Source organism: Schistocerca nitens, chromosome 12 (genome assembly GCF_023898315.1).
Source record: "Schistocerca nitens isolate TAMUIC-IGC-003100 chromosome 12, iqSchNite1.1, whole genome shotgun sequence".
Classification (NCBI taxonomy): Eukaryota; Metazoa; Arthropoda; class Insecta; order Orthoptera; family Acrididae; genus Schistocerca; species Schistocerca nitens.
Genome location: NC_064625.1, coordinates 142710994 through 142737915, shown reverse-complemented (window position 1 = coordinate 142737915; position 26922 = coordinate 142710994). Strand labels below are relative to the sequence as shown.

The 26922-nt window shown below is 45.6% G+C and overlaps 1 protein-coding gene across 1 annotated transcript in view; it reads left to right on the top strand.

Moving 5' to 3' along the window:
* The window catches only part of LOC126214968 (uncharacterized), a 57832-nt gene extending 31161 nt beyond the window's left edge, over positions 1 to 26671 (top strand). Inside the window, exons 2-3 of the mRNA XM_049941602.1 lie at positions 3066 to 3284; positions 25715 to 26671. Of these exons, the coding sequence (XP_049797559.1) occupies positions 3066 to 3284; positions 25715 to 26671 (1176 nt within the window). The remainder of the gene's footprint in view (positions 1 to 3065; positions 3285 to 25714) is intronic.
* The last annotated feature ends 251 nt before the right edge of the window (positions 26672 to 26922 follow it).

Sequence of the window (26922 nt, the reverse complement as noted above, 5' to 3'; positions counted from 1 at the left end):
TCATCAGTATGGGACCCTTACCAGGTTGGATTAATAGAAGAGATAGACATGATCCAGCGAAAAGCAGCGCGATTCGTCATGGGGACATTTAGTCAGCGCGAGAGCGTTACGGAGATGCTGAACAAGCTCCAGTGGCGGACACTTCAAGAAAGGCGTTACGCAATACGGAGAGGTTTATTATCGAAATTACGAGAGAGCACATTCCGGGAAGAGATGGGCAACATATTACTACCGCCCACATATATCTCGCGTAATGATCACAACGAAAAGATCCGAGAAATTAGAGCAAATACGGAGACTTACAAGCAGTCGTTCTTCCCACGCACAATTCGTGAATGGAACAGGGAAGGGGGGATCAGATAGTGGTACAATAAGTACCCTCCGCCACACACCGTAAGGTGGCTCGCGGAGTATAGATGTAGATAACTATGAGTGACAGCTTCGCAGATCTCACGCGGGTGAGTTGGTAGAGCGTGACATCGTTATGCCAAAGGTCCCGCGTTCAACTGCTGACTAGTAGCTCAGTCCGTCAGTTCACGTGATGATGGCGACATGTATGATCGCCGAAATACTGTGCCCGTTGGACACTGTAGACCGGCAGTACACCCGTGGATATTTTGATTATCAAATACACCGGGAGAAACTCAAGAATCACACTTCGTTTTAGCTGTTTACGCATGAAAGTGTTACATGGGAGAACATTTTCCTGCCGTGTATAAGGAATTTTCGGAGTTTGTAGCAACGTCCTTTTGGTAGGTTGCTTTCCGCTTCGTTAGCTGAAGTAGCAAACCTACGGAGTGCATTTGTGTAGACAGGTGTGGAGTTCTGCCTGACATGTGCGACAGAACAGACACCACTCGTGATGAAGCAGCCGGTGCATTTGTAGCTTCACAGAAGAAACACAAACAAGCGGGACGGTAGAATGAAGAAAACACTGCATCTCACGTGCGGGAGTATTAATAGTCCCATATAACACTTTCAAAAAGAAAAGGAAAAATTCGGAGTAGGTATTAAAATCCATGGAGAAGTAATAAAAACTTTGAGGTTAGCTGATTTCATTGCAATTTTGTCAGAGACAGCAAAGGACTTGGAAGAGCAGTTGAACGGAGTGGACAGTGTCTTGAAAAGAGGATATAAGATGAACATCAACAAAAGCAAAACGAGGATAATGGAATGTAGTCGAATTTAATGGAATGTAGTCGAATTAAGTCGGGTGATGCTGAGAGAATTAGATTAGGAAATGAGACACTTAAAGTAATAAAGGAGTTTTGCTATTTGGGTAAGTAAAATAACTGATGATGGTCGAAGTAGAGAGGATATAAAATGTAGACTGGCAATAGCAAGGAATGCGTTTCTGAAGAAGAGAAATTTGTTAACATCGAGTATAGATTTAAGTGTCAGGAAGTCGTTTCTGAAAGTATTTGTATGGAGTGTAGCCACGTACGGAAGTGAAACGTGAACGATAAATACTAGTTTGGACAAGAAGAGAATAGAGGCTTTCGAAGTGTGGTGCTACAGAAGAATGCTGAAGATTAGATGGGTAGATCACATAACTAATGAAGAGGTATTGAATAGAATTGGGGAGAAGAGCAGTTTGTGGCACAACTTGACAAGAAGAAGGGATCGGTTGGTAGGACATGTTCTGAGGCATTTAGGGATCACAAATTTAGCATTGGAGGGCAGCGTGGAGGGTAAAAATCGTAGAGGGAGACCAAGAGATAAATACTCTAAGCAGAGTCAGAAGGATATAGGCCGCAGTAAGTACTGGGAGATGAAGAAGCTTGCACAGGATAGAGTAGTATGGAGAGCTGCATCAAACCAGTCTCAGGACTGAAGACCACAACAAACAACATAACACTTTCACGCATAATACAGTAAAAAAATTGTCAAATTGAGGTACGAAAGCCGGGCGTTGTGGCCGTGCGGTTCTAGGCGCTTCAGTCTGGAACCGCGTGACCGCTACGGTCGTGGATTCGAATCCTGCCTCGGGCATGGATGTGTGTGATGTCCTTAGGTTAGTTAGGTTTAATTAGTTCTAAGTTCTAGGCGACTGATGACCTCAGAAGTGCTCAGAGCCGTTTGAACCATTTGAGGTACGAGAGCAGGACCCTTGGTACGACGATCTAACTCGCTTCTGACTTTCCCAGGGAAGCTATAAGTATTAGCTACTCACAGTTATGCTTTTTATTGGATTGGATTGTTTGGGGGAAGAGACCAAACAGCGAGGTCATCGGTCTCATCGGATTAGGGAAGGACGGGGAAAGAAATCGGCCGTGCCCTTTCAAAGGAACCATCCCCGCATTTGCCTGGAGTGATTTATGGAAATCATGGAAAACCCAAATCAGGATGGCCCGACACGGGATTGAACCGTCGTCCTCCCGAATGCGAGTCCAGTGTGCTTACCACTGCGCCACCTCGCTCGGTAGTTGTGCTTTTCCTGTGCTCTGGTGTTACTTTTAATTAAGTTTCACGGCAGTTCTGCTGGACAACAGCACATGGCACGAACTAAGTCGGAGTTTTGGATGGTACTCTATCGACATAGAACGTTTGATACCGATCTGAGTGTCTGATATATGGAGGTTTGGGTGTAAGTATGGAAATATATAATCACAGTGAGTTCAGTATCATACTCCTCATACCACTGTTGCGTGATTATGGACTTGTGACATCGATCGTTATCGTGCTGGAAGATGCCATGACTGTCGGGGAAGACAGCAGGTGGTCTGCAGCAATGGTCACGTATTCCACAGCTGTCGTGGTGTCTTTGATTACCACCAGAGGTCCTACGTGCTGTGCCGACCGGTGTGGCCGTGCGGTTCTAGGCGCTTCAGTCTGGAACCGCGTGACCGCTACGGTGGCAGGTTCGAATCCTGCCTCGGGTATGGATGTGTGTGATGTCCTTAGGTTAGTTAGGTTTAAGTAGTTCTACGTTCTAGGGGTTTCCATGATTTCGTTCTCACACGCACTGTACCTTATTTACTAGACTATATCAATGTAATTTTTTGGCCAAAACTGTAGAGTACGCGAACATATGATAAGGAATGCCATTTTGTGCTTCTGCGCAGTTGCCGCTGTTGGCCAGTGTGGCGCTGCTGTCGGCAGTTGGCGCCAGTACGACGAAGGCATCGACGACGACGGCGACGACGACGTCAACGACGACGGCCGCCCCTGCTGAGAAGAGAGAAGGAGCTGACTCTGGGGAGGGCAGCACGGAGGCCAGAGTGCACACCAAGAGGGGCCTGCACCACGGGGACTTCGGCGGGGAGCATGGCGATGTGAAGCACGTGAGTACTTTGCCAATGCCCACCAGAATGAGTGGACACCCCACAATCCTTGAGAGCCCTGGATTTCTGCCACGCTTTCTTAACCACGCCTCACCTTCCTTACAAGCTACACGTCCTCTGCTACGATAATTTCAACCACCTTACCCTCACAGACCATACATCATCCACTTAACTGCAGTTAGTGCGGTATGTCATTTGGTATCTCAAGGAGTCCAGAGAATTTCCTTCGTCCGTCTTTAGGGACTTGTTTGTCTGCATGTACAATCAAGCTTTATTTCCGTTTCTTAACAAATACCATAGAAGCCTTCAGTTTCTGTCAATTACTACATCTACATCTTGGTTTAGCTGTCGCTGTTCCATCTGATTTCGATATCACCAACAGTCGATTTGGGCAGCTTTAGAGAAGGACTGAAATGTCCCTGATAGATTTGTTACTCAGGTCACATCCAATGACCAGTCTACATTCGACGTGACTGAGCTCTTCTGATCGTCCATTTCTGCTGCTCTATTGACAATGCAATACTCTCCGTCTCCTTCTATGCTCTAAGACAAAAAGTGGTGCACCATGAAGATATTGTTCGAATGGGACGGAAATTGATAGATGTAACATGTGCACAGACAAACAAATCATTACAATTTTTAGAAAAAAAATTGATATTTTATTAAAGAGAAAGAGCTCCACAAATTGAGCAAGTAAATTATGCATTGGTCCTCTTCCATCTCTTATGCAAGGAGTTACTCGGCTTGCCACTGATTGTGTTGTTGGATGACCTTTTGAGGATATCATACCAAATTCTGTGCAATTGGCACTTAGATCGTCAAAATCCTGAGCTAGTTGGAGGATCCTGCCCATAATGCTCCAAATATTCTCAACAGGGGAGAAAAAAAATGTTCAAATGTGTATGAAATCTTATGGGACTTAACTGATAAGGTCATCAGTCCGTAAGCTTACACACTACTTAACCTAAATTATCCTAAGACAAACACAGACACCCTTGCCCGAGGGAGGACTCGAAGCTCCGCCGGGACCAGCCGCACAGTCCGTGACAGCAGCGCCTTTGACCGCTCGGCTAATCCCGCGTGGCAACAGGGGAGAGATCTGGCGAACTTTCTGGCCAAGGTAGTAGGGGTTGGCAAATACGAAGGCAAGCAGTAGGAAATCTCGCTGTATGCGGGAGGGCGTTATCTTGCTGAAATGTAAGGCCAGGATGATTTCGCATGAAGGGCAACAATAGGGGGCATAGAACATTGTCGGTGTACCATTGTGCAGTAAAGCTGCCGTGGATGACAACCAAAGGGGTCCTGCTATGAAAAGGAAACAAATGGCTCCTCAGATCATCACTCCTGGATATCGGGCCATATCGCAGCCGTCATTGAGTTTGGTATCTCACCGCCTTCTGGGGCATTTCGAGACGCGTCTTCTCTGGCCATCGCGGTTCAACTCGAAGTGGGACGTCACTGAAGACAATCCCACTGAAACCTGGAAGTCAACTGAAGGCAGGATTCGGTTACTATTGTGGACGGGGCCGTAATCTGGTACTATTGGTTGCCTTTCACAGTTACATACAATTAATTTTAAATCAGTAATTCCAGACTCAACAATAAATTAAAAAAATACCACACGTTATTAATGAATGAATAAACAAGTGTAAATAACAGTGTTTTCAGTGAGTTACAATCTAGCAAATCACCATTATAAGCAAGTCACTGTGATCTGGGCAGATGACCTTACACGCAAGGAATGGCAATAAATTAAGAATTGTTTAAAACTCGGCGTAACTTACAGGTATTCAAATATTAAAGGCAAGTCGCCATAAACACAGCAGAAGGCCAGGAATGGCAGTAAATAAGGTTTTAAAGGCTTACTGCATAAATACAAATACGAAATTAGAATTTTAAGGCAAGTGACCACAATCACGGCTGAAGGCCTTACACACCAGGAACGGCAATAATATAAAAAATTTAGAAACCTGCTGTAAAACAGCAAATACAATAGCAAAGGTTAATTAAAAAACAAGCAACTGATCACCAAACGGGCGAAATAAGATGATGGTAAACTTTGTAACACAACCCTTAACATCCACTGAATACTACACTGCGAGATTTATTCCAGAAGGTGACCAGAACTATTGACTAGACGTATATAACCTTTAATGTAGGCATTACAAGGTATTGTAATAAATAATACAATAATAAAACACGAGGACCAGTACGTAAGTTCCTTAAAGGGTACTGAGGCAGATTATACTCGAAGAATGCGTGGGCTGAAGGAGCGTTACACTGAACTACTGGCCATCAGACCTACTTTTAGACCACACATGTCTTACAAGAACCAAGGGGCCACAGACGGTGCTCCAGGAATCGACCTCTGAGAAGGTCTGTCAATAAACACTTTCGCGAGCGATGAGATAGGCAGCCAAGAGTTGCATTCACTTCACTAGATGGTAACTCAGACTAGTGGCAGTCTAACGAGTGACTAAATATAATCTACGTGACCTTCCGATAAACCAAATGCAACGATGGAACAATACGCCAAAGCCGGAACTGGCGGTTCGCATTACGTCCCCAGAATACTGTGTTTAGAGCGCCTGGGACGAGAATCACTACCACCAGAACACAAGAATCACCAAACGCCCTACAATCAAGAAAGCTGTCCAAACTACACGCCTTACAGGACAGCAGCGGCAAGGCGAGGAAACGCACAGTGCCGTTACGTACACCAACCCCCAGGGCTGGTAACTGGGGCGTTAGCGGCCACCAGGCAAGAAAAATACCGCTAGTTAAACTCAATAAATAGTAACAAACTGAACGCAATAAATAGTAATAAGAAGTCGAGGAAAGCTAATCAGATCCGCCTTTCCCAAGCACTCCACTCGCTGCTCTTCGCCTCGGCAACACTACGAGCAGCAACACGAATCCAAGTCACGAGAATCGCGAGATGTCACAATGGTGGACGTTTCTCTACTTGGATTGAAATGCACTCATATTAAAGCCTGCAGGATCCGGTTTACGACGAGGTCGTGCACCCTCGTGACCAGCGGTCCCGGCGTGTTCTCGCACTGCACGGACCTGGCTCCTTCTGACTCCCCAACAAAACTGCCACCCGGAAAAACAACGATGTAGCCCTAAAGATAGGGCAACAGTTTCTACATATCGATAACCGCCGCTGCTGCCACTAGCGGACAAGCAACGATTGCGAAACCGAGTGGCTTCAATCAACACGAGAAGAAGATAAACAATGCCAGCTAAACGATACCGTCTGGCCTCCAACAGAGGGCGGAAACCTACAAACAGGACCAACCCGAGCCGCAGCACGACTCACCAACACGAGTCAATGAGATGGCAGTCCAAACACGCCTCTGCAGACGCCCCAGGCAGTAGTGGTATACCACCCCGACTCTCGCCCGCCATATGACCTGATAGTCAAGAGTGATGATCCAGGGTCCATTTATTTTCATAGCAGACCACTTTGGTTTGTCATCCGCGGCACCTTTATAGCACAATGGTACGTCGACGATGTTCTTCGCACCGTTTCGTTGCCTTTCATATTCGGCCATCGTGGGCTTCCATTTCAGCAAGCTAATGCTCTCACACACACAGTCTGGTCTTCATGCTTATCAAACCCTACCCTGGCCATCAAGATCGCTGGATCTATCCCAAATTGAGAACATTTAGAGCATTATGGGAAGGAGTCTCCAACCAGTTCAGGATTTTGACGATCTAACGCACCAATTGGGCAGAATTTGGCATGATATTCCTCAGGAATGGACGAATGGAAAAACTGATAGAAGCCAACCTCGGGGAAGATCAGTTTGGATTCCGTAGAAACACTGGAACACGTGAGGCAATACTGACCTTACGACTTATCTTAGAAGAAAGATTAAGGAAAGGCAAACCTACGTTCCTAGCATTTGTAGACTTAGAGAAAGCTTTTGACAATGTTGATTGGAATACTCTCTTTCAAATTCTAAAGGTGGCAGGGGTAAAATACAGGAAGCGAAAGGCTATTTACAATTTGTACAGAAACCAGATGGCAGTTATAAGAGTCGAGGGGCATGAAAGGGAAGCAGTGGTTGGGAAGGGAGTAAGACAGGGTTGTAGCCTCTCCCCGATGTTGTTCAATCTGTATATTGAGCAAGTAGTAAAGGAAACAAAAGAAAAATTCGGAGTAGGTATTAAAATCCATGGAGAAGAAATAAAAACTTTGAGGTTCGCCGATGACATTGTAATTCTGTCAGAGACAGCAAAGGACTTGGAAGAGCAGTTGAATGGAATGGACAGCGTCTTGAAAGGAGGATATAAGATGAACATCAACAAAAGCAAAACGAGGATAATGGAATGTAGTCGAATTAAGTCGGGTGATGCTGAGGGAATTAGATTAGGAAATGAGACACTTAAAGTAGTAAAGGAGTTTTGCTATTTGGGGAGCAAAATAACTGATGATGGTCGAAGTAGAGAGGATATAAAATGTAGACTTGCAATGGCAAGGAAAGCGTTTCTGAAGAAGAGAAATTTGTTAACGTCGAGTATAGATTTAAGTGTCAGGAAGTCATTTCTGAAAGTATTTGTGTTGTGACTTAGCAAGACAGCCAAGTCACAACGAGAGGAAGCCGAAAGGCACGCGTTAAGCTCACGCAGATTGGCGTGAGGTCTGGAACAGTTAACAGGAAATGAGAACTTAGAAAATGGACGCAGTTGCTGTAATACTTAACTTTAATCCACATTTGTAGAACATCGCTCTTGATGATACATGCTTCACAATATTAATTATCAAAGCGATGGCGCCTTGCTAGGTCGTAGCCAATGACTTAGCTGAAGGCTATGCTAACTATCGTCTCGGCAAATGAGAACGTATTTTGTCAGATCCATCTCTGGCTAAGTCGGCTGTCTAACTGGGACGAGTGCTAGGAAGTCTCTCTAGACCTGCCATGTGGTGGCGCTCGGTCTGCAATCACTGACAGTGGCGACACGCGGGTCCGGCGTATACTAATGGACCGCGGCCGATTTAAAGGCTACCACCTACCAAGTGTGGTGTCTGGCGGTGACACCACAATTTGTATGGAGTGTAGCCATGTATGGAAGTGAAACATAGACGATAAATAGTTTGGACAAGAAGAGAATAGAAACTTTCGAAATGTGGTGCTACAGAAGAATGCTGAAGATTAGATGGGTAGATCACATAACTAATGAGGAAGTATTGAATAGGATTGGGGAGAAGAGGAGTTTGTGGCACGACTTGACCAGAAGAAGGGATCGGTTGGTAGGACATGTTCTGAGGCATCAAGGGATCAACAATTTAGTATTGGAGGGCAGCGTGGAGGGTAAAAATCGTAGGGGGAGACCAAGAGATGAATACACTAAGCAGATTCAGAAGGATGTAGGTTGCAGTAGGTACTGTGAGATGAAGAAGCTTGCACAGGATAGAGTAGCATGGAGAGCTGCATCAAACCAGTCTCAGGACTGAAGACCACAACACATCCCTCAGGAGGACGTCAAACTATTAATCAATGACAGTCTGAGTAACTGACCGCTTGAGGGCCAGAGCTGGACCAACTGTCAGTAAAGCTGTTTCTCTGACATAAATTATCCATTTTTTGTGAAACTTTAATTCTTTTTGTTTGACATATAATGTTGATTTTATTAATACCTGCTGCTTACACAGTTTTTTTTCAATTTGAGCAGGAACTAATTCCTTGCAGCATGAATCGATTCCATATTAAGGTATTAGCACATCTACAAAGTTTCACTGCCATAAGATAGTTATGGCCCATGTTGAACCTCTGTAAGTGCACTTTAATTATAAACATCTGATATGTGACTTGATTGCTGATTTATAAAAGTAACTTTCGGCTTAGTGTGATTTCGTTATCTGCAAAGAACTGCTATCCCATAAACCTGCAGAAATGATTAGATAATGATCAACTGTGGAAATGATGTAAAGATTGGCAGGATATGATTCTTACCACAAGCTGGCAGCATCCCTTGCCTTTTGTTATTCAGACCGTATATGAAATGCATATCCGCATACTACATGTAATGTCCATGTTACCACGAACTTTCGTACGAAAAAACAAAAGACATAGGTCCTAGTGGCATATGACTACTGTCTTAGTGACACACTTGGTATCAGTGACCTCATATACACTACTGGCCATTAAAATTGCTGCACCAAGAAGAAATGCAGATGATAAACGGGTATTCATTGGACAAATGTATTATACTAGAACTGACATGTGATTACATTTTCAAGCAGTTTCGGTGCATAGATCCTGAGAAATCAATACCCAGAACAACCACCTCCGAGCTGATAGTCGATGCTGCTACAAACGTCGTCGAACTGTTCGTGCAAATGGTTGTTGTCTTGCAAACGTCCCCATAAAGAAGTAAACAAAGCAGAGAAAGTTACTAAAGTTAACGTTTAAATAATTAACGTTGCAGCTATTTTGTCTTTCCTGTGCGCTGAATCTTTCCTAGCGATGACCGTTTCTTTTCCATTTCTTTGACATTTTCTTGTACCTCTTGCCCACTATTTCCTCGTAGTTACCTTACCTGTCCAATCTCTCTCATTGCTTTTTATCCCCAATCATAGATTTTTCACCACCTATAATGACTGCATTATAGACAGAACATTAAACCCAAATCTTGAAGTTCTTGATATTTCCACACCAGAATCCATGAAGACTGTTCTTATAACCAAGACAGCAGCAGTTTTTTTCTCCACAAGAAGCTGAACGCTATACTTGCAAGAAATACGTCATTCAAACTAAACTTCTTCCACTTGAATAATAGCTCTGTCTTTATTGTGAGGATAAGATGCGACCTTTATAAGAGGTCTCGACGCAACTTGTATCCACTGTATTTTGCAGTAATTAAGTGATAACGTGTTTACAGTAAGCCACGTGTTGATATTATCCATAACAGTACTTGATGCAAGGGGCGTTTGAAAAGTCCGTGCAAATATAACAACTACTTACGTGTTTGCAGTAAACCTTTTTTATTTTTCGACAGTCTCCTTTTAGACTTATACACTTCGTCCAACGGTGTTCTAATTTGTTGATCCCTTCCGAATAATAGGAACAGTCCAAGTCTGCAAAATAGCTATTAGTTGCTGCAATCACCTCCTCGTTTGAATAAAATGTTTGTCCTGCCAGCCATTTCTTCAAACTGGGGAACAAATAGTAGTCCGAGGGAGCCAAGTCTGGAGAATAGGGGGGATGTGAAATGAGTTGGAATTCTATTTCCATTGATTTTGCGATCACAACTGCTGAGGTGTGTGCTGGTGCATTGTTTTGACCGAAAAGGACGTTTTAGCGGTCCAAACGCCGGCGTATTTCTTGCAGCTCGGTTTTCAAACAGTCCAATAACGCTTAATAATATGCATCTGTAATAGTTTTACCCTTTTCCAGATAGTCGATGAGGATTATCCCTTGCGAATCCCTAAAGACAGTCGGCATAACCTTTCCGCTCGAAGGAATGGTCTTCGCCTTTTTTGGTGCAGATTCTCCCTTGGCAACCCATTGGTTAGATTGTTGTTTGGTCTCAGGAGTACAGTAATGTACCCATGTTTCATCCACAGCGACGAAACGACACTTAAAGTCCTGCGGATTCTTCCTGAACAGCTGAAAACCGTCCTTGCAACACTTTTCACGATTCCGTCTTTGGTCAAGAGTAAGCAATCGCGGAACCGATCATGCGGATAGCTTTCTCATGTCCAAATGTTTATGCAATATATTATGTATCCGTTCATTCGGGATGCCCACAGCACTACCAATCTCACGCACCTTAACTCTTCTGTCATCCATATCATGGATTTTATCAACGATTTCTGGAGTCGCAACCTCCACAGGTCGTCCAGAACGTTCAGCATCACTTGTGCCCATGTGGCCACTCCGAAATTTTGAAACCACTTACAAACTGTTCTAATCGAAGGTGCAGAGTCATCGTAATGTTTGTCAAGCTTCTCTTTAGTCACCTGAGGCGTTTTGCGTTTTATAAAGTAATGTTTAATCACCATACGAAATTCTTCGTCGTCCATTTGTTGACAATCAGTCGACTTCCTTGATTCACACGAATGCCAAACACAAAGAAATAGACCAATGTGGCTGAAACTTGGTGTGCGTTCTTTCCAAAGATGCTGCTAACTAAAGATGGCCTCGATACGCGCCGGTGGTGCCATCTCTCGGACTTTTCACGGACTTTCCAAACGGCCCTGGTAAAACTATGCATGTAAAAAAATGGCGAGCGCGCGAGCGTAGGCGTGTGTGTACGTTTCAACGAGCACCAGCACGGTTTTACCGTACGCCTCAGACCACCGAACTCCCCACATTTAAGCCCAATCGAGAATCTATGGGATCAGCTCGATCGGGCTGATCTCACCATGGATTCTCAATCGAGAAACCTAGCGCATCAGTGACACTATTCCTGCACGTCTCATAACGATTCGCTCTGGAAAAGGCGGTTAGCCAGGCTTTTGAGAGGCGGTGACACTGATGTGGCTGGACGGTGTAGACTGACGTGTATCGATAAACAGCCAGTGTTTTACACTGCATTTCTTTTTTTTACGCTGACTTTTGTTGTCTCTAAATACACTATGTGATCAAAAGTATCCGGACCCCCAAAAACGTACGTTTTTCCTATTAGGTGCATTGTGCTGCCACCTACTGCCAGGTACTGCATATCAGCGACCTCAGTAGTCATTAGATTTCGTGAGAGAGCAGAATGGGGCGCTCCGCGGAACTCAGGGGCTTCGAACGTGGTCAGGTGACTGGGTGTCACTTGCGTCATACGTCTGTACGCGAGATTTCCACACTCCTAGGTCCACTGTTTCCGATGTGATAGTAAAGTGGAAATGTGAAGGGACACGTACAGCACAAAAGTGTACAGGCTGACCTCGACTGTTGACTGATAGAGTCCGCCAACAGCTGAAGACGGTCGTAATGTGTAATGGGCAGACGTCTATCCAGACCATCGCACAGGAATTCCAAACTGCATGATGATCCACTGCAAGTGCTATGACAGATAGGCGGGAGGGGAGAAAACTTGGATTTCATGGTCAAGCAGCTGCTCATAAGCCACATACCACGCCGGTAAATGCCAAACGACGCCTCGCTTGGTGTAAGGAGGGTAGACATTGGACGATTGAACAGTGGAAAAACGTTGTGTGGAGTGACGAATCACGGTACACAGTGTGGCGATCCGATGACAGGGAGTGGGTATGGCCAATGCCCGGTGAATGTCATCTGCCAGCGTGCGTTGTGCCAACAGGAAAATTCGGAGTCGGTGGTGTTGTGGTGTGGTCGTGTTTCTCATGGAGGGGGCTTGCTCCCCTTGTTGTTTTGCGTGGCACTATCATAGCACAGCCCTACATTGATGTTTTAAGCAGCTTCTTGCTTCCCGCAGTTCAAGAGCAATTGGGGGATGGCGGTTGCATCTTTCAACACGATCCAGCACCTGTTCATAATGCACAGCCTGTAGCGGAGCAGTGGTTACGCGACGATAACAACCCTGTAATGGACTGGCCTGCACAGAGTCCTGATGTGAATCCTGTAGAACAACTTTGGGGTGTTTTGGAACGCCGACTTCGTGCCAGGCCTCACTGACCGACATCGATACCTCTCCTCAGTGCAGCACTCCGTGAAGAGTGGGCTGCCATTCCCCAAGAAACCTTCCAGCACGTCACTGAAGGTATGCTGAGTGGAAGCTGTCATCAAGGCTAAGGGTGGGCCAACACTATACTGAATTCCAGCATTACCGATGCAGGGTGGCATGAACTTGTAAGTCATTTTCAGCCAAGTGATCACATAGTGTATCAAATTTCTCATTATATACATCGATATCCACGTCTGTAAGCTGTTAATCAATATAAAGTGGGTTACAGAGATGACATTCAATTGGACTGATGTCAAGGAGTCTGTGTGGTGCCGCGCGCTGGGAGTGCAGGGAGAGTGTCACTCTGTTATTTGGGCTTTAGTGGGATGATTGAAAGTAGGAACTGTATTGTGATGGTGCACAGTTATAGGCAGATATTACTGAAAAAGTTGTTTCTTGTCTGTCAGGTAAAAACAACGTGTCAGCGACTGAGTGAGCTGGTATCAGTGAGATTCTTTCTTCGATGTTTCTGCAGGACCGATTCAAGTCTGCACATGTCTCAAAAAACATCCGAGTAGCACGAAAAGGAGCAGTTATAGTAGTCGTAGTACTAAAAAGCTATTGGCGTGATTTGTTTTCAGCGTTCTCTATACACGCCCTATGTCTACTGTTAGTTCGACATGACATGCATCCCATACACTTATGCCATACTCCAATATGGACAGCGCCATTGTTTTTAGACACCTCGCAGACGATACCAACGGTTGCCTCTGACATTTTGCAGATGACGCAGTTGTCTAGAGCGAAGTGTTATCACATAAAGAAACCTGCACAAGTCTCCGATCAGATATCAAAACGATTTCATTCAGGTGCTAAGTTTAGCGGATTGCTTCAAATGTTCAGAAATTTAATACTATCACTTCACTAACCGCAGAATAGTATGGGCGTTAGTCAAATGAAAGCAGAACACCCGCATCAATGAGACCATGGAATGGTTCTGTAAAAAAGTAATGACCACGCGCGTCAACACATGTATCCCACTGGGAGGCCAGAAGATCGACTCTTTACACACATCAAGTGACAAGGGATTTCAGATAGTATTTCTGGATTTTCGGAAGGCTTTTAACACTGTATCACACAAGCAGCTTGTAGTAAAATTGCGTTCTTATGAAATATCGTCTCAGTTATGTGAATGGATTCGTGATTTCCTGTCAAAAGTGTGAGGTTAACCACATGAGTGCTACACTGAAGCCCCACAGAAGCTGGTACAGGCTTGCGTATTCAAATACAGGCATATGTAAACAGGCAGATTTCAATGCTGGGCCATCAACAAGCTGGATTAGCCGAGCGGTCTGAGGCGCTGCAGTCATGGACTGTGCGGCTGGTCCTGGCGGAGGTTCGAGTCCTCCCTCGGGCATGGGTGTGTGTGTTTGTCCTTCGGATAATTTACGGTAAGTAGTGTGTAAGCTTAGGGACTGATGACCTCAGCAGTTAAGTCCCATAAGATTTCACACACATTTGAACATTTTTGAACAAGTGTCAGCATGCCAACCATTCAACGAAACGTGATCGATATGGGCTTTCGGAGCCGCAGTCCCACTCGTCTACCCTTGATGACTGGACAGCACAAAGCTTTACGCCTCGCCTGGGCCCGTCAGCACTGACATTAGACTGTTGATGACTGGAAACATGTTGCCTGATCAGCCGAGTATCGCTTCAAATTGTATCGAGCGGATGGACGTGTACGGGCATGGAGACAACCTCATAAATCCATGGATCCTGCATGTCAGCAGGGAACTGCTCAAGCTGGTGGAGGCTCTGTAATGGTGTGGGACGTGTGCAGCTGGAGTAATGTGGGACCCCTGATACGTCTAGATACGACTCTGACAGCTGATACGTACGTAAGCATCCTGTCTGATAACCTGCATCCATTCATGTCCATTGTGCATTCCGACGGACTTGGGCAATTCCAGCAAGACAGTTCGACACGCTACATGTCCAGAATTGCTACTTAGTGACTCTAGGAACACACTTTTGAGTTTAAACACTTCCGCTGCCCACCAAACTCCCCAGACATGAACATTATTGAGCATATCTGGGATGCCTTCCAGCGTGGTGTTCAGAAGAGATCTCCACCCCATCTTACGGATTTATGGACAGCCCTGCAGGATTCATGGTGTCAATTCCCTCCAGCAGTAATTCAGACATCAGAAATCAAATGTGTGAAATCGTATGGGTCTTCATTGGTAAGGTCATCAGTCCTTAAGCTTACACACTACTTAACCTAAATTATCCGAAAGACAAACACACACACCCATGCCCGAGGGAGGACTCGAACCTCCGCCGGGACCAGCCGCACAGTCCGTGTCTGCTGCGCCTTTGACCGAATTCAGACATCAGTCGAGTCCATGCCACGTCGTGTTGCGGCACTTTTGCGTGCTCGCGGGGGCCCTACACGATATTAGGCAGGTCTACCAATTTGTTCTGCTCTTCAGTGTAAAAGGAATCCGTTAAACTTCGGTTACACGATGAATTAGTCAAACTCAAATTCCGTAAATTCAACTATATACCTAGGAATTACAGTTACGAACAACTTAAATTAGAAACAACACACAGAAAATACTGTCGGGAAGGCGAGCCGAGAATTGCGATTTATTGTCAGAATAGTTAGAAAATGTAACAGATCTACTGAAGAGACTGCCTACACTATGCTTGTCCGTCCTCTTTTGGAATACTGCTGCCCGGTCTGGGATGCTTACCAGCTAGGATTAACAGAGTACATAGAGAAAGCCAGGATAGCCGACCGCGCTAAAGCGCTGCTTCCTGGACTCGGGTAGGCGCGCCAGCCCCAGATCGAATCCGCCCGGCGGATTAACGACGAGGGCCGGTGTGCCGGCCAGCCTGGTTGTTTTTAGGCGGTTTTCCACATCCCCCTAGGTGAATACAGGGCTGGTCCCCACGTCCCGCCTCAGTTCCACAGCTCGCAGACACTTTCGCACTATTCCATGAATTACACTAGTCACAGACAGTTGGGGTACACTAATTCCCTCCTGGGGGGTACAGGGTGGCGGCAGGAGGGGCATCCGGCCACCCCTTCAACTAACATTGCCACATCCGATTAACCATGCCAAAACCTGCGTATCCGCGGGAAAAGCCGGCCGCGGTGGTCTAGCGGTTCTAGGCGCTCAGTCCAGAACCGCGCAACTGCTACGGTCGCAGGTTCGAATCCTGCCTCGGGCATCGATGTGTGTGATGTCCTTAGGTTAGTTAGGTTTAAGTAGTTCTAAGTTCTAGGGAACTGATGACCACAGATGTTAAGTCCCATAGTACTCAGAGCCATTTGAACCATTTTGAACCGCGGGAAAAATGGCACCAGCAAAACAAAGAAAGAAGATAGAGAAAGTTGAAAGAGCAGCAGTACATTATTGTATTATGGATAAATAGGTGCGTCATCAGCAAACGACTGCAGACTGCTGCTCACCCTTTCCACCAAATCATTTATTTATACAGAGTACAACAGTGGTCCTGTCACACATCCATGGGACACTCCTAACCATACCCTTGCCTCTGATGAACACCCGCCATCGGTGACAACATACTTATGTCTATTACTTAAGAAAAGTCGAGCCACTCATATCTGTGAACTTATTCCATATGTTTGTACCTTCGTTAACAGCCTGCAATGGGGCACCGTGTCAAATGCTTTCCGAAAATCCAGAAATATGGAATCTGCCTGTTGCTCTTCATCGATAGTTCTCAGTATATCATGTGAGAAAAGGGCAACCTGGGTTTCATACGTGTGATGTTTTCAAAAACCATGGTGATTCATGGACGTAAGCTTCTGAGTCTCAAGAAAACTTGTTATATTCGAGGATTCTGCAGCAAACCGAAGTTAGGGATATTGATCTGTAATATTGCGGGTCTGTTCTTTTACCCTTCTTATATACTGGAGTCACCTGCGCGCTTTTTTCCAGTCGCTTGGGACTTTGTGTTGTGCGAGACATTCACGATAAACATGCTAACTATCAGGGACACGTCTAGGGATCTTGCTGGACACGCGAGTCTCTCAACAACACACAGGCGGCTGTGCCGTCAGAGCTTCCTCACTCCCTACCAGCCATGACGAAGTCATACACGATAGCTCCTCACCCCACGACTCTAATAGTAACACTGCCATGTCTCTCCAAAACGTAGGAAGAATGGGATATCTCGCCGGGTCGTCGCTGTATCAGCTGATGATGATCATCTGGAGTGGTGCAGAACTGTGATTCATCAGTGAACTCAATGCGACGCCATTCATAAGCAGTCCATGCTTCCTCGGCCGGCCGGAGTGGCCGAGCGGTTCTAGGCGCTACAGTCTGGAACGGTGCGACCGCTACGGTCGCAGGTTCGAATCCTGCTTCGGGCATGGATGTGTGTGATGTCCTTAGGTTAGTGAGGTTTAAGTAGTTCCAAGTTCTAGGGGACTGATGACCACAGATGTTAAGTCCCATAGCGCTCAGAGCCATTTGAACCATTTTTTTAGTCCATGCTTCCCTCTCATGGCGCCACACCAAATGCAGCTGCTTGTGTTGTGTTGTGTCAGTGGCAGCCTACGCATGGGACGAAAATTCCCGGCTCATGCTAGTTTCTAACCAATGATGTATGATGACACTGAATGTTGCAGGGAATCCATTACTATCTCTCAGGTGGCAGGTATGGATGAGAACTGGTTGTGATGTGCTTGGTGCTCAATATCGCGATCCTCCCTTCTAGGGGACTGAGCGAAGCAGTGCAGTGGTTAGCACACTGCACTCGCATTTGGGAGGACAACGGTTGAAACTGGCGTCCAGCCATCCTGATTTAGGCTTTCCGTTATTTCCTTGAATCGCTTCTGGCACATGTCAGGATAGTTCCTTTGAAAGAGCTGACCTCCTTCCCCATCCTTCCTAATCCACTCGGACCAATGACCTCACTGTTTGGTCCCAACCAACCAAACCAACCTTCTGATTGCCAGAAATCGTATACCGGAAACTTGACCATGAGTATGGCTGCCCTCATGTCCCCATGCATTCCAACGTCGGACCACTGTAGCAGCTGAATGGCCCAAAAATCTGGATATTGCAAAATTGGACCAGCCTGCCAAATGGAGGCCCAAAATGAGGTCACTTTCAGACTCTCAGTTAAGGCCAATGCTCCCTCACAGAAGTGCGTGGTATGTCCAGGTCCTTCACAGTGACCACACAACTTATGACGTTGTTCACACTCCTTACATATCCTACCAGGACTGGTAATAACACTAAACATGAACAACGATAAGGTACTCTGGCGGTCATCGTACATACCAGAGTATTGCAACTCTAATGATTTACGTGTTGTTGTTGTGGTCTTCAGTCCTGACTGGTTTGATGCAGCTCTCCATGCTACTCTATCTTGTGCAAGCTTCTTCATCTCCCAGTACGTACTGCAATTCACAGCCTTCTGAATCTGCTTAGTGTATTCATCTCTTGGTCTCCCTCTACGATTTTTACCCTCCACGCTGCCCTCCAATACTAAATTGGTGATCCATCGATGCTCCAGAACATGTCCTACCAACCGATCCCTTCTCCTAGTCAAGTTGTGCCACAAATTTCTCTTCTCTCCAGTTCTATTCAATACCTCCTCATTAGTTATGTGATCCTCCCATCTAATCATCAGCATTCTTCTGTAGCACCACATTTCGAAAGCTTCTATTCTCTTCTTGTCTAAACTATTTATCGTCCACGTTTCACTTCCATACCTGGCTACACTCCATGTAAATACTTTCAGAAACGACTTCCTGACACTTAAATCTATACTCGATGTTAACAAATTTCTCTCCTTCAGAAACGCTTTCATTGCCATTGCCAGTCTACATTTTATATCCTCTCTACTTCGACCATCACCAGTTATTTTGCTACCCAAATAGCAAAACTCCTTTACTACTTTAAGTGTCTCTTTTCCTAATCTAATTCCCTCAGCATCACCCGACTTAATCCGACTACATTCCATTATCCTCGTTATGTTTTTGTTGATGTTCATCTTATATCCTCCTTTCAAGAGACTATCCATTCCGCTGACTATTTTCGTGTACCGAGTTACATCGACACCCTGCTATTTCCTCTGGAGGCTTCACATTTTTTTGTCATGCAGTGTACATAAATGTTCGGTGCTTGTATTTGCCCACCGCGTGTCTAGTCCAGTAGCCACATTGTTTTTGCACTTCGCACTCAGCTCCCGCTTATCTCAAGCACCACTTAGCGAGAACGCTTACCAAACATTACATTTGACGCCGCGGTATCTACATGATGGTATCGCGGCGCCTATTGCCTTTAGCAGACATTAATTTGGAGCAGATTCATTGCTTCATTCCTTGTGGCTGTTTAAGTACATCTCAATGTCACAGGTAACGCTGATCCCAAATGCCAATGTTCGGCATAAAATGTAAGTCTCTCTGTGTTATTCCTCTTTGGTAAACCACGAATTTTAAGAAACAGGAAGGCGATGTTGGCCTGATGTATTCGACGATGCTCTTTGGCTACACTGTCTTAAGGATCGTTCTAAGAAATACCAAATTAAGATCAACCTGAAGATGCCTAAATAAGGCGAAACGCGTAGTTGAAAAATAAAATACTAAAATTGCAACCAAGACTGTTTTTAACCAATACGGAATAAAAATTTCCCGGAAAAACTATTTTTACCAGCAGGGCCCTTGATTAGCACCTAACTGCGTAACTTCAATCTTCCGCTGCTGCTTGGAGCTTCCTATCAAGCAATTTCTTCACTCTGACTGAATACAGCAGTCTCATCAGTGACTCTTATCGTTCATATCTTTGCATTCTCAATTTTCATCCCACTCCTTAAACTTTCCTTTATGAGCGACGTTCTACAAGTAACGCAACACGTTTTTATGGTTCAAATGGCTCTGAGCACTATGGGACTTAACATCTATGGTCATCAGTCCCCTAGAACTTAGAACTACTTAAACCTAACTAACCTAAGGACAGCACACAACACCCAGTCATCACGAGGCAAAGAAAATCCCTGACCCCGCCGGGAATCGAACCTGGGAACCCGGGCGTGGGAAGCGAGAACGCTACCGCACGACCACGAGCTGCGGACCACGTTTTTATGATGATAGGAGGTTGGTCTCATTCAGGATTCCAATACACCATATTGTTCCCCACTCTTCTGGCTACAAAACCCTGTTTTTGAACATTATCTCAGTTCAGTGCGACGGCCTTACGCCACCTTCCTGGAAGGCCTGTGTGCCCACATGCTTTTTGCACGCGCATCATGTTATTTCTGGAAACCCAGAATCTACTCTGTACGAATCAACATGGATTCCGGAAACAGCGATTGTGTGAGAAACTCGCTTTATTTGTTCATGAGACCCAGAAAATATTAGATACAGGCTCCCAGGTAGATGCCATTTTCCTCGACTTCCAGAAGGCGTTCGATACAGTTCCGCACTGTCGCCTGATAAACAAAGTAAGAACCTACGGAATATCAGACCAGCTTTGTGGCTGGATTGAAGACTTTTTAGCAAACAGAACAGAGCATGTTGTTCTCAATGGAGAGACGTCTATAGACGTTAAAGTAACCTTTGGCGCGCCACAGGGGAGTGTTATGGGACCATTGCTTTTCACAATATATATAAATGACCTAGTAGATAGTGTCGGCAGTTCCGTGCGGCTTTTCGCGGACGATGCTGTAGTATACAGAGAAGTTGCAGCATTAGAAAATTGCAGCGAAATGCAGGAAGATCTGCAGCGGATAGGCACTTGGTGCAGGGAGTGGCAACTGACCCTTAACATAGACGAATTTAATGTATTGCGAATATATAGAAAGAAGGATCCTTTATTGTATGATTATATGATAGCGGAACAAACACTGGTAGCAGTTACTTCTTTAAAATATCTGGGAGTATGCGTACGGAACGATTTGAAGTGGAATGATCATATAAAATTAATTGTTGGTAAGGCGGGTGCCAGGTTGAGATGAAGATGAAGTCCATCAACAAAGGAGGTGGCTTACAAAACACTCGTCCGACCTATACTTGAGTATTGCTCATCAGTGTGGGACCCGTACCAGGTCGGGTTGACAGGATAGAGAAGACCCAAAGAAGAGCGGCGCGTTTCGTCACAGGATTATTTGGTAAGCGTGATAGCGTTACGGAGATGTTTAGCAAACTCAAGTGGCAGACTCTGCAAGAGAGGCGCTCTGCATCGCGGTGTAGCTTGCTGGCCAGGTTTCGAGAGGGTGCGTTTCTGACTGAGGTATCGAATATATTGCTTCCCCCTACTTATACCTTCCGAGGAGATCACGGATGTAAAATTAGAGAGATTCGAGCGCGCACGGAGGCTTTCCGACAGTCGTTCTTCCCGCGAACCATACGCGACAGGAACAGGAAAGGGAGGTATTGACAATGGCACGTAAAGTACCCTCCGTATAAATGTAGATGTAGATGTAGATACCACTCTACCGGTCGATCTCAGAGTCAACATCTTGCTGCATCAATTACCTCCCCATCCTCCATGTACTGCATTCTGCAAAGTGCATCCCTCATTAGGCCAAATAGATGGAAATCAGAAGGTTCGAGATCCATGCTGTAGGGTGGGTGAGAAAGAACAGTCTTACGAAATTTTGTGTGCTCCTCTCCGGTGTGCAGACCTGTGCGAGTCCTTGCGTTGTCGCAGTGAAGAAGTTCGTTTGGATTTCTGTGGCGACGAACTCGCTGATGTCGTGTCTCCAATTTTCTGAGGGTAGCACAATACATTTCAGAGTTCGTCAGTGCACCGTGAGGGAGGACATCAAACAGAACAACCCCTTCCGAGTTGCCATGCCTTACCAAATGAGGGTGCGGCTTTGAACTTTTTCTTCAGATGAGATGCTGTGTGGCGCCCCTCATGGATTGTCATTTCGTTTCCGGTTCGAAGTGATGAGCCCATGTTCCATGGGTTGTGGCGATGTTCCACAAAAAGTTGCCATGACCAGATTCTTTACGTGCAAGCAATTCGACACAGATGGCCCTTCATTGCTCTCTGTAGTCTTCTGTTCGTTGGCAGGGAATCCAGCAGGCACACACCTTTGAGTACACCAACTGGTGAACAAATGTGACAGCACTACCAACAGAGAGGTCTAGTTGAGCAGCGGTGTGTTTGATAGTGATCCGTTGAACATTTTGAATGAGAGTGTCCGCCGTTCCAACATTGGAGGGATCACAGCTGTGTGCGACTGGCTCGCAAGCCGGAAATGGGACAGACTTGCGCGACCTGGTTGTGATGATGACAGAAACCTGGCTCAACGACTCACCGTGCTTTTGTTTCTATCGGGCGCCTATGGATATCTGCGATTGTTTTCCCGCAAAAAGAAACTCAATGACAGTTCTCTGCTTGGAACGCACTTCCGTTACAGACGAAATTTTGGACGCTACATATAAAGCACTCCGTCGTCAGGCCACAAGTGTCCCATCGAGACCGTCCGACCGCCGTGTCATCCTTAGCTGAGGATGCGGATAGGAGGGGCGCGTGGTCAGCACACCGCTCTCCCGGTCGTTACGATAGTTTTCATTCATCGGAGCCGCTGCTATTCAGCCGAGAGGACGCTAACATATAGCGCCGCCGTATATTGAAACTTCATGAAGCTATAGAATTTGAAGGGGAAATATTCTACGATTTTCCACAACAAAATTCGAATTTTTTTCAATCGAAACTTTCGGAGACCAGAAATGTGTCGCATTACTTATTGAACGCCCCTTGTATTTCTGTCATTGCTTCTTCGACACAAAGGAACAGTGGGGGAGAAATATTGCGCTGCTACCTTGTTCGTAGTTTCTTATTGTTCCCTCTTGGCTCTTGTGGATGTTGTTCACTGCCATCTTACCCTGAAATGTATGCCTTATTTTCTCAGAATTTCAAGTAACTTGCACTGTTCTGCGTCGCCGAACGCTTTGTCTACAAATCATATGAAAGTGTCTTCATTCATACTGACTCTTGCTTCTAGTTAAGAGCACAACGTCAAAACTGCCTCTCTGATGCCTCTGCTTTTCCTAAAGTCACACGAATTGTCACCTAGCACAACCTCAGTATTTTTCCATTTTCCTGTATATTACCTTGGTCAGAAGTCCGGATGCTTGAGTTGTGAACCTGATAGTGTGGAAGATAGTCTTCCGAAAGTCCGATGTTAAGCCTCTAGTCCTACATTTTCTGCACACTAACTTGAACAGTCCGTTTGCCACTTTTAGCCGTGACTTCAGAAACCGTGGAGGAATGTTACATGCCTGACGAATTCTACAGGCCTGTCTGACAGACATAGCCCTTCTTCAAACAGTACATGACTTCCTTTCCATTTATACGTACAGTTTTTGTTGTTTACACAGAAAAAGACAATTCCAGACGCCTTGCCTTTAAATTTTAGCGCGTTTCTCTGATATTTTTAAAAGTTTCAACAGTGACACCGACGTATGCTGTATCACTGCATTCGTCTTTTCAAGAGCTTATAGCAGCGCAACTCAATTGCTGCTAGAGTACTACTTGCTCTCCCTCTTTTACTGTCACTTAATAAATGCCAATAAAATGAAAATTGCAGTAGACTAATTTTGGGCTGCGCCATACTATGGGTAAGGAAAATTCTCCCTCTGATATACACACACTGACCTCATAAACGCCTCCTAATGCTCCTGGCGTAATGCAGCAACTCGACGAGGCATGGAAGTCGTTGGAAGTCCCTCTACACTCGTCCATAACTGCGAAAACGTTGCCGGTGCAGAGTTTTGTGCTCGGCCTGACCTCTCGATAGTGTCCCATAAATGTTCGATGGGTGGCCAAATCGCTCGTTGTAATTGTCGTGAATGTTCTTGAAACCAACCGTGAAACATTCTGGCCCGATGACATAGCCCATTATCATCCATAAAAATTCCATGATTGCTTGGGAACGTGAATAGCTGCAAATGGTCTCCAATTAGGCAGCTCCAGTCTATTCCATGTAAGCACAGTCCACACAATTATGGAGACATCATCAGCTTGCGGGTGTCTTTTTGACAACTAGGGTCCATGGCTTCATGGGGTCTGCGCTACAGTCTAACCCTACCATCAGCTGTTACCAGCTGAAATCTGAACTCATCTGACCAGGCCTGGGGTCCAAATGATGTGGTCAGGAGCCCAGGAGAGGCACTGTAGCTGATATCATGCTGTTCGAACTGTCCTAAATGATACGTTCGCCGCACGTCCCACATCGATTTTTACAGTTATTTCAAGCAGTGTTGTTTGTCTGTTAGCACTTACGACGCTACACAAAGGACGCTGCTGTCGGTCGTTAAGTGTAGGTCTTCGACCACTGCGCTATCCGTGGTGAGTGGTGAGAGGTAATGCCTGCAATTTGGTATTCTTGACACCATATTGACACTGTGGATTGACCCATGCATCTGGCTCCAACTACCAGTCTGGGTTCAAAGTCTGTCAATTCCCATCGTGCGGCCACAATAACGTCAGACACGTTTTCACATGAATCACATGAATCACATGATCACAAATGACAGCTTCGTCAATTGCGTCTGCAGCTCATGGTCTAGTGGCTAGCGTTGCTGCCTCCAGATCAAGGGGTCCTGGGTTCGTTTCCCAGCCGGGTTGGGGATTTTCTCTGCCAGAAGACTGGGTGTTTGTGTTGTTCTCATAATTTCATCATCATTATTATCATCATCATCATCATCCATGAAAGGGGCTAGATCAGACTGTGTAAATATTGGACTGTGTAAAAATTGGACTGTGTAAAAATTGGACTGTGTAAAAATTGTGACTTTGTGTGGTCGCTGATGACCGCGCAGTTGAGCGCCCCACAAACACGAGCATCATCATCCGCCAATTGCACTGCAGTTCGATACATTGTGTACGTGATACTTCCGCCATCTGCACATGAGCATATCGTTGTCGCATATCTTCTGTCACATCAGTGTATTTTGTGGATCCTCAGTTTTTTCATTCCGTGAGCCGCGCGGGTTTAGCCGAGCAGTCTAGGGCGCTGCAGTCATGGACTGTCCGGCTAATCCCGGCGGAGGATCGAGTCCTCCCTCGGGCGTGGGTGTTTGTGTTTGTCCTTAGGATAATTTAAGTCAAGTAGTGTGTAAGCTTAGGGACTGATGACCTTAGCAGTTAAGTCCCATAAGATATCACACACACATTTGAACATTTTTTTCTTCATTCCGTGAATGCCAATTAAAAGTCCTGTTACTGACAAAACGTTCCCTTACATTAAAATTAGATTCACAAGCTGCGACATCGTCGCGAAAAGAACACAGTGACCTGTATATGTTATAAGTTTCCTTTAATTTACGTCTATGGTCACAATCTCTTTTGTTTAACAAATTACCGGTTTCAGTCTTTCATGACCATCATCAGATCTGTTTATGAAAGAGCTCTGATGATGGTCATTAAAGACCGAAACCGGTAATATGTTAAACAAAAGAGATTGTGACCATAGACGTAAATTAAAGGAAACTTATCAAAATTAGACTTCAGGGACCATATGTTCCTTATCGAAACATATTTGTTTTGCTGTTCTCTACCTCCTGTATTAATACGGACGAATAGTTCCGAAACATATAATTACTCGTATATAGTGTTTGTATTGTTTCACTCCCAAGACTGTACAACTACGAACCTGCTTACTGTATCAGAGACTCCGTAACACTTCACTCTTCAGAAACTCTCTTCTTGCTACTACTAGTCTATATTTTGAATCCTCTCTACTTCAGTCACTATCAGTTATTTTCCTGCCTAAATTGCATAATTCGTCTACTACTTTTTAATGCTTGAATCATTAACAGGTATTTATGTTATTGTTTGCAGGTGACAATCACAAAGGAGGAGTACGTCCCAGTGCCCCATCCCTACCCGGTGAAGGTGCCAGTGGAGAAGGAGGTACCGTACCCTGTGGAGAAGGTGGTGCCGTACCCGGTGAAGGTCCCCGTGGAACGGCCGGTGCCGTACGAGGTCCCGGTACCGAAGCCGGTGCCTTACGAAGTCAAGAAGTACATCCCGTACCACGTCAAAGTGCCCGTGGACAGACCCTACCCCGTGCCCTACCCTGTCGAGAAGAAAGTACCTTACAAGGTGGAAGTCAAGGTGCCGGTCCCTCACCCGTACCACGTCCACGTACCGAAACCCTACCCTGTCGTCGTAGAGAAGAAGGTTCCGCAGCCGTATCCGGTCCACGTCAAGGTGCCCGTACCCAAACCCTACCCGGTCCACGTCAAGGTCCCGGTGCACATCCCTGTCGAGAGGCCGGTACCGTACGAGGTCAAAGTCCCGGTGGAAAAGCCCGTACCGGTGCACGTGATCAGACCTTACCCAGTTCCGGTCGAGAAGAAGGTCCCGTACCCGGTGGAGAAAGAAGTTCCGTACCCGGTGAAGATACCCTACGATCGTCCTGTACCGTATCACGTAGAGAAACCCTACCCAGTTCCTGTAGTGAAGAAAGTACCTTACCCGGTGATCAAGCCGGTGCCGTACCACGTAGAGAAGGAGATACCGTACCCGGTGAAGATACCTGTCGATCGCCCTGTGCCGTACCCCGTAGAGAAACCTTTCCCAGTTCCTGTGGAGAAGGAAGTGCCCTTTCCTGTAGAGAAACCTGTCCCATACCCTGTGAAGGTACCTGTAGAGCACCCCGTCCCATACCCTGTTGTTAAGCACGTCCCATACCCAGTAAAAGTATCAGATGAAAACCACCACGACTTCCATCATGATGGCGACTTCCATCATGGTGGCGACTTCCATCATGGTGGCTACGATCGCCGAAGGTAATTTTTGTTATAATGTTTTTTAAGTAAAATTTTGTACAGACAAATAAAAAATTACATTTTTTACCTTATTTGGTTGTTTTTATCCACCACTCTCCTTATATGGTAACGTCCCTACAGTGGATCCATAACTAGTGGGAATTGCAACAGCCGAAAATCATTGTCAAGTAACTTGTGTTTGTCTATGGTAACCAAATGATGACACCGAGTTTCATGAAACCGTCTCCCACAAGGAAAGGTCTGCTAGACACCCCA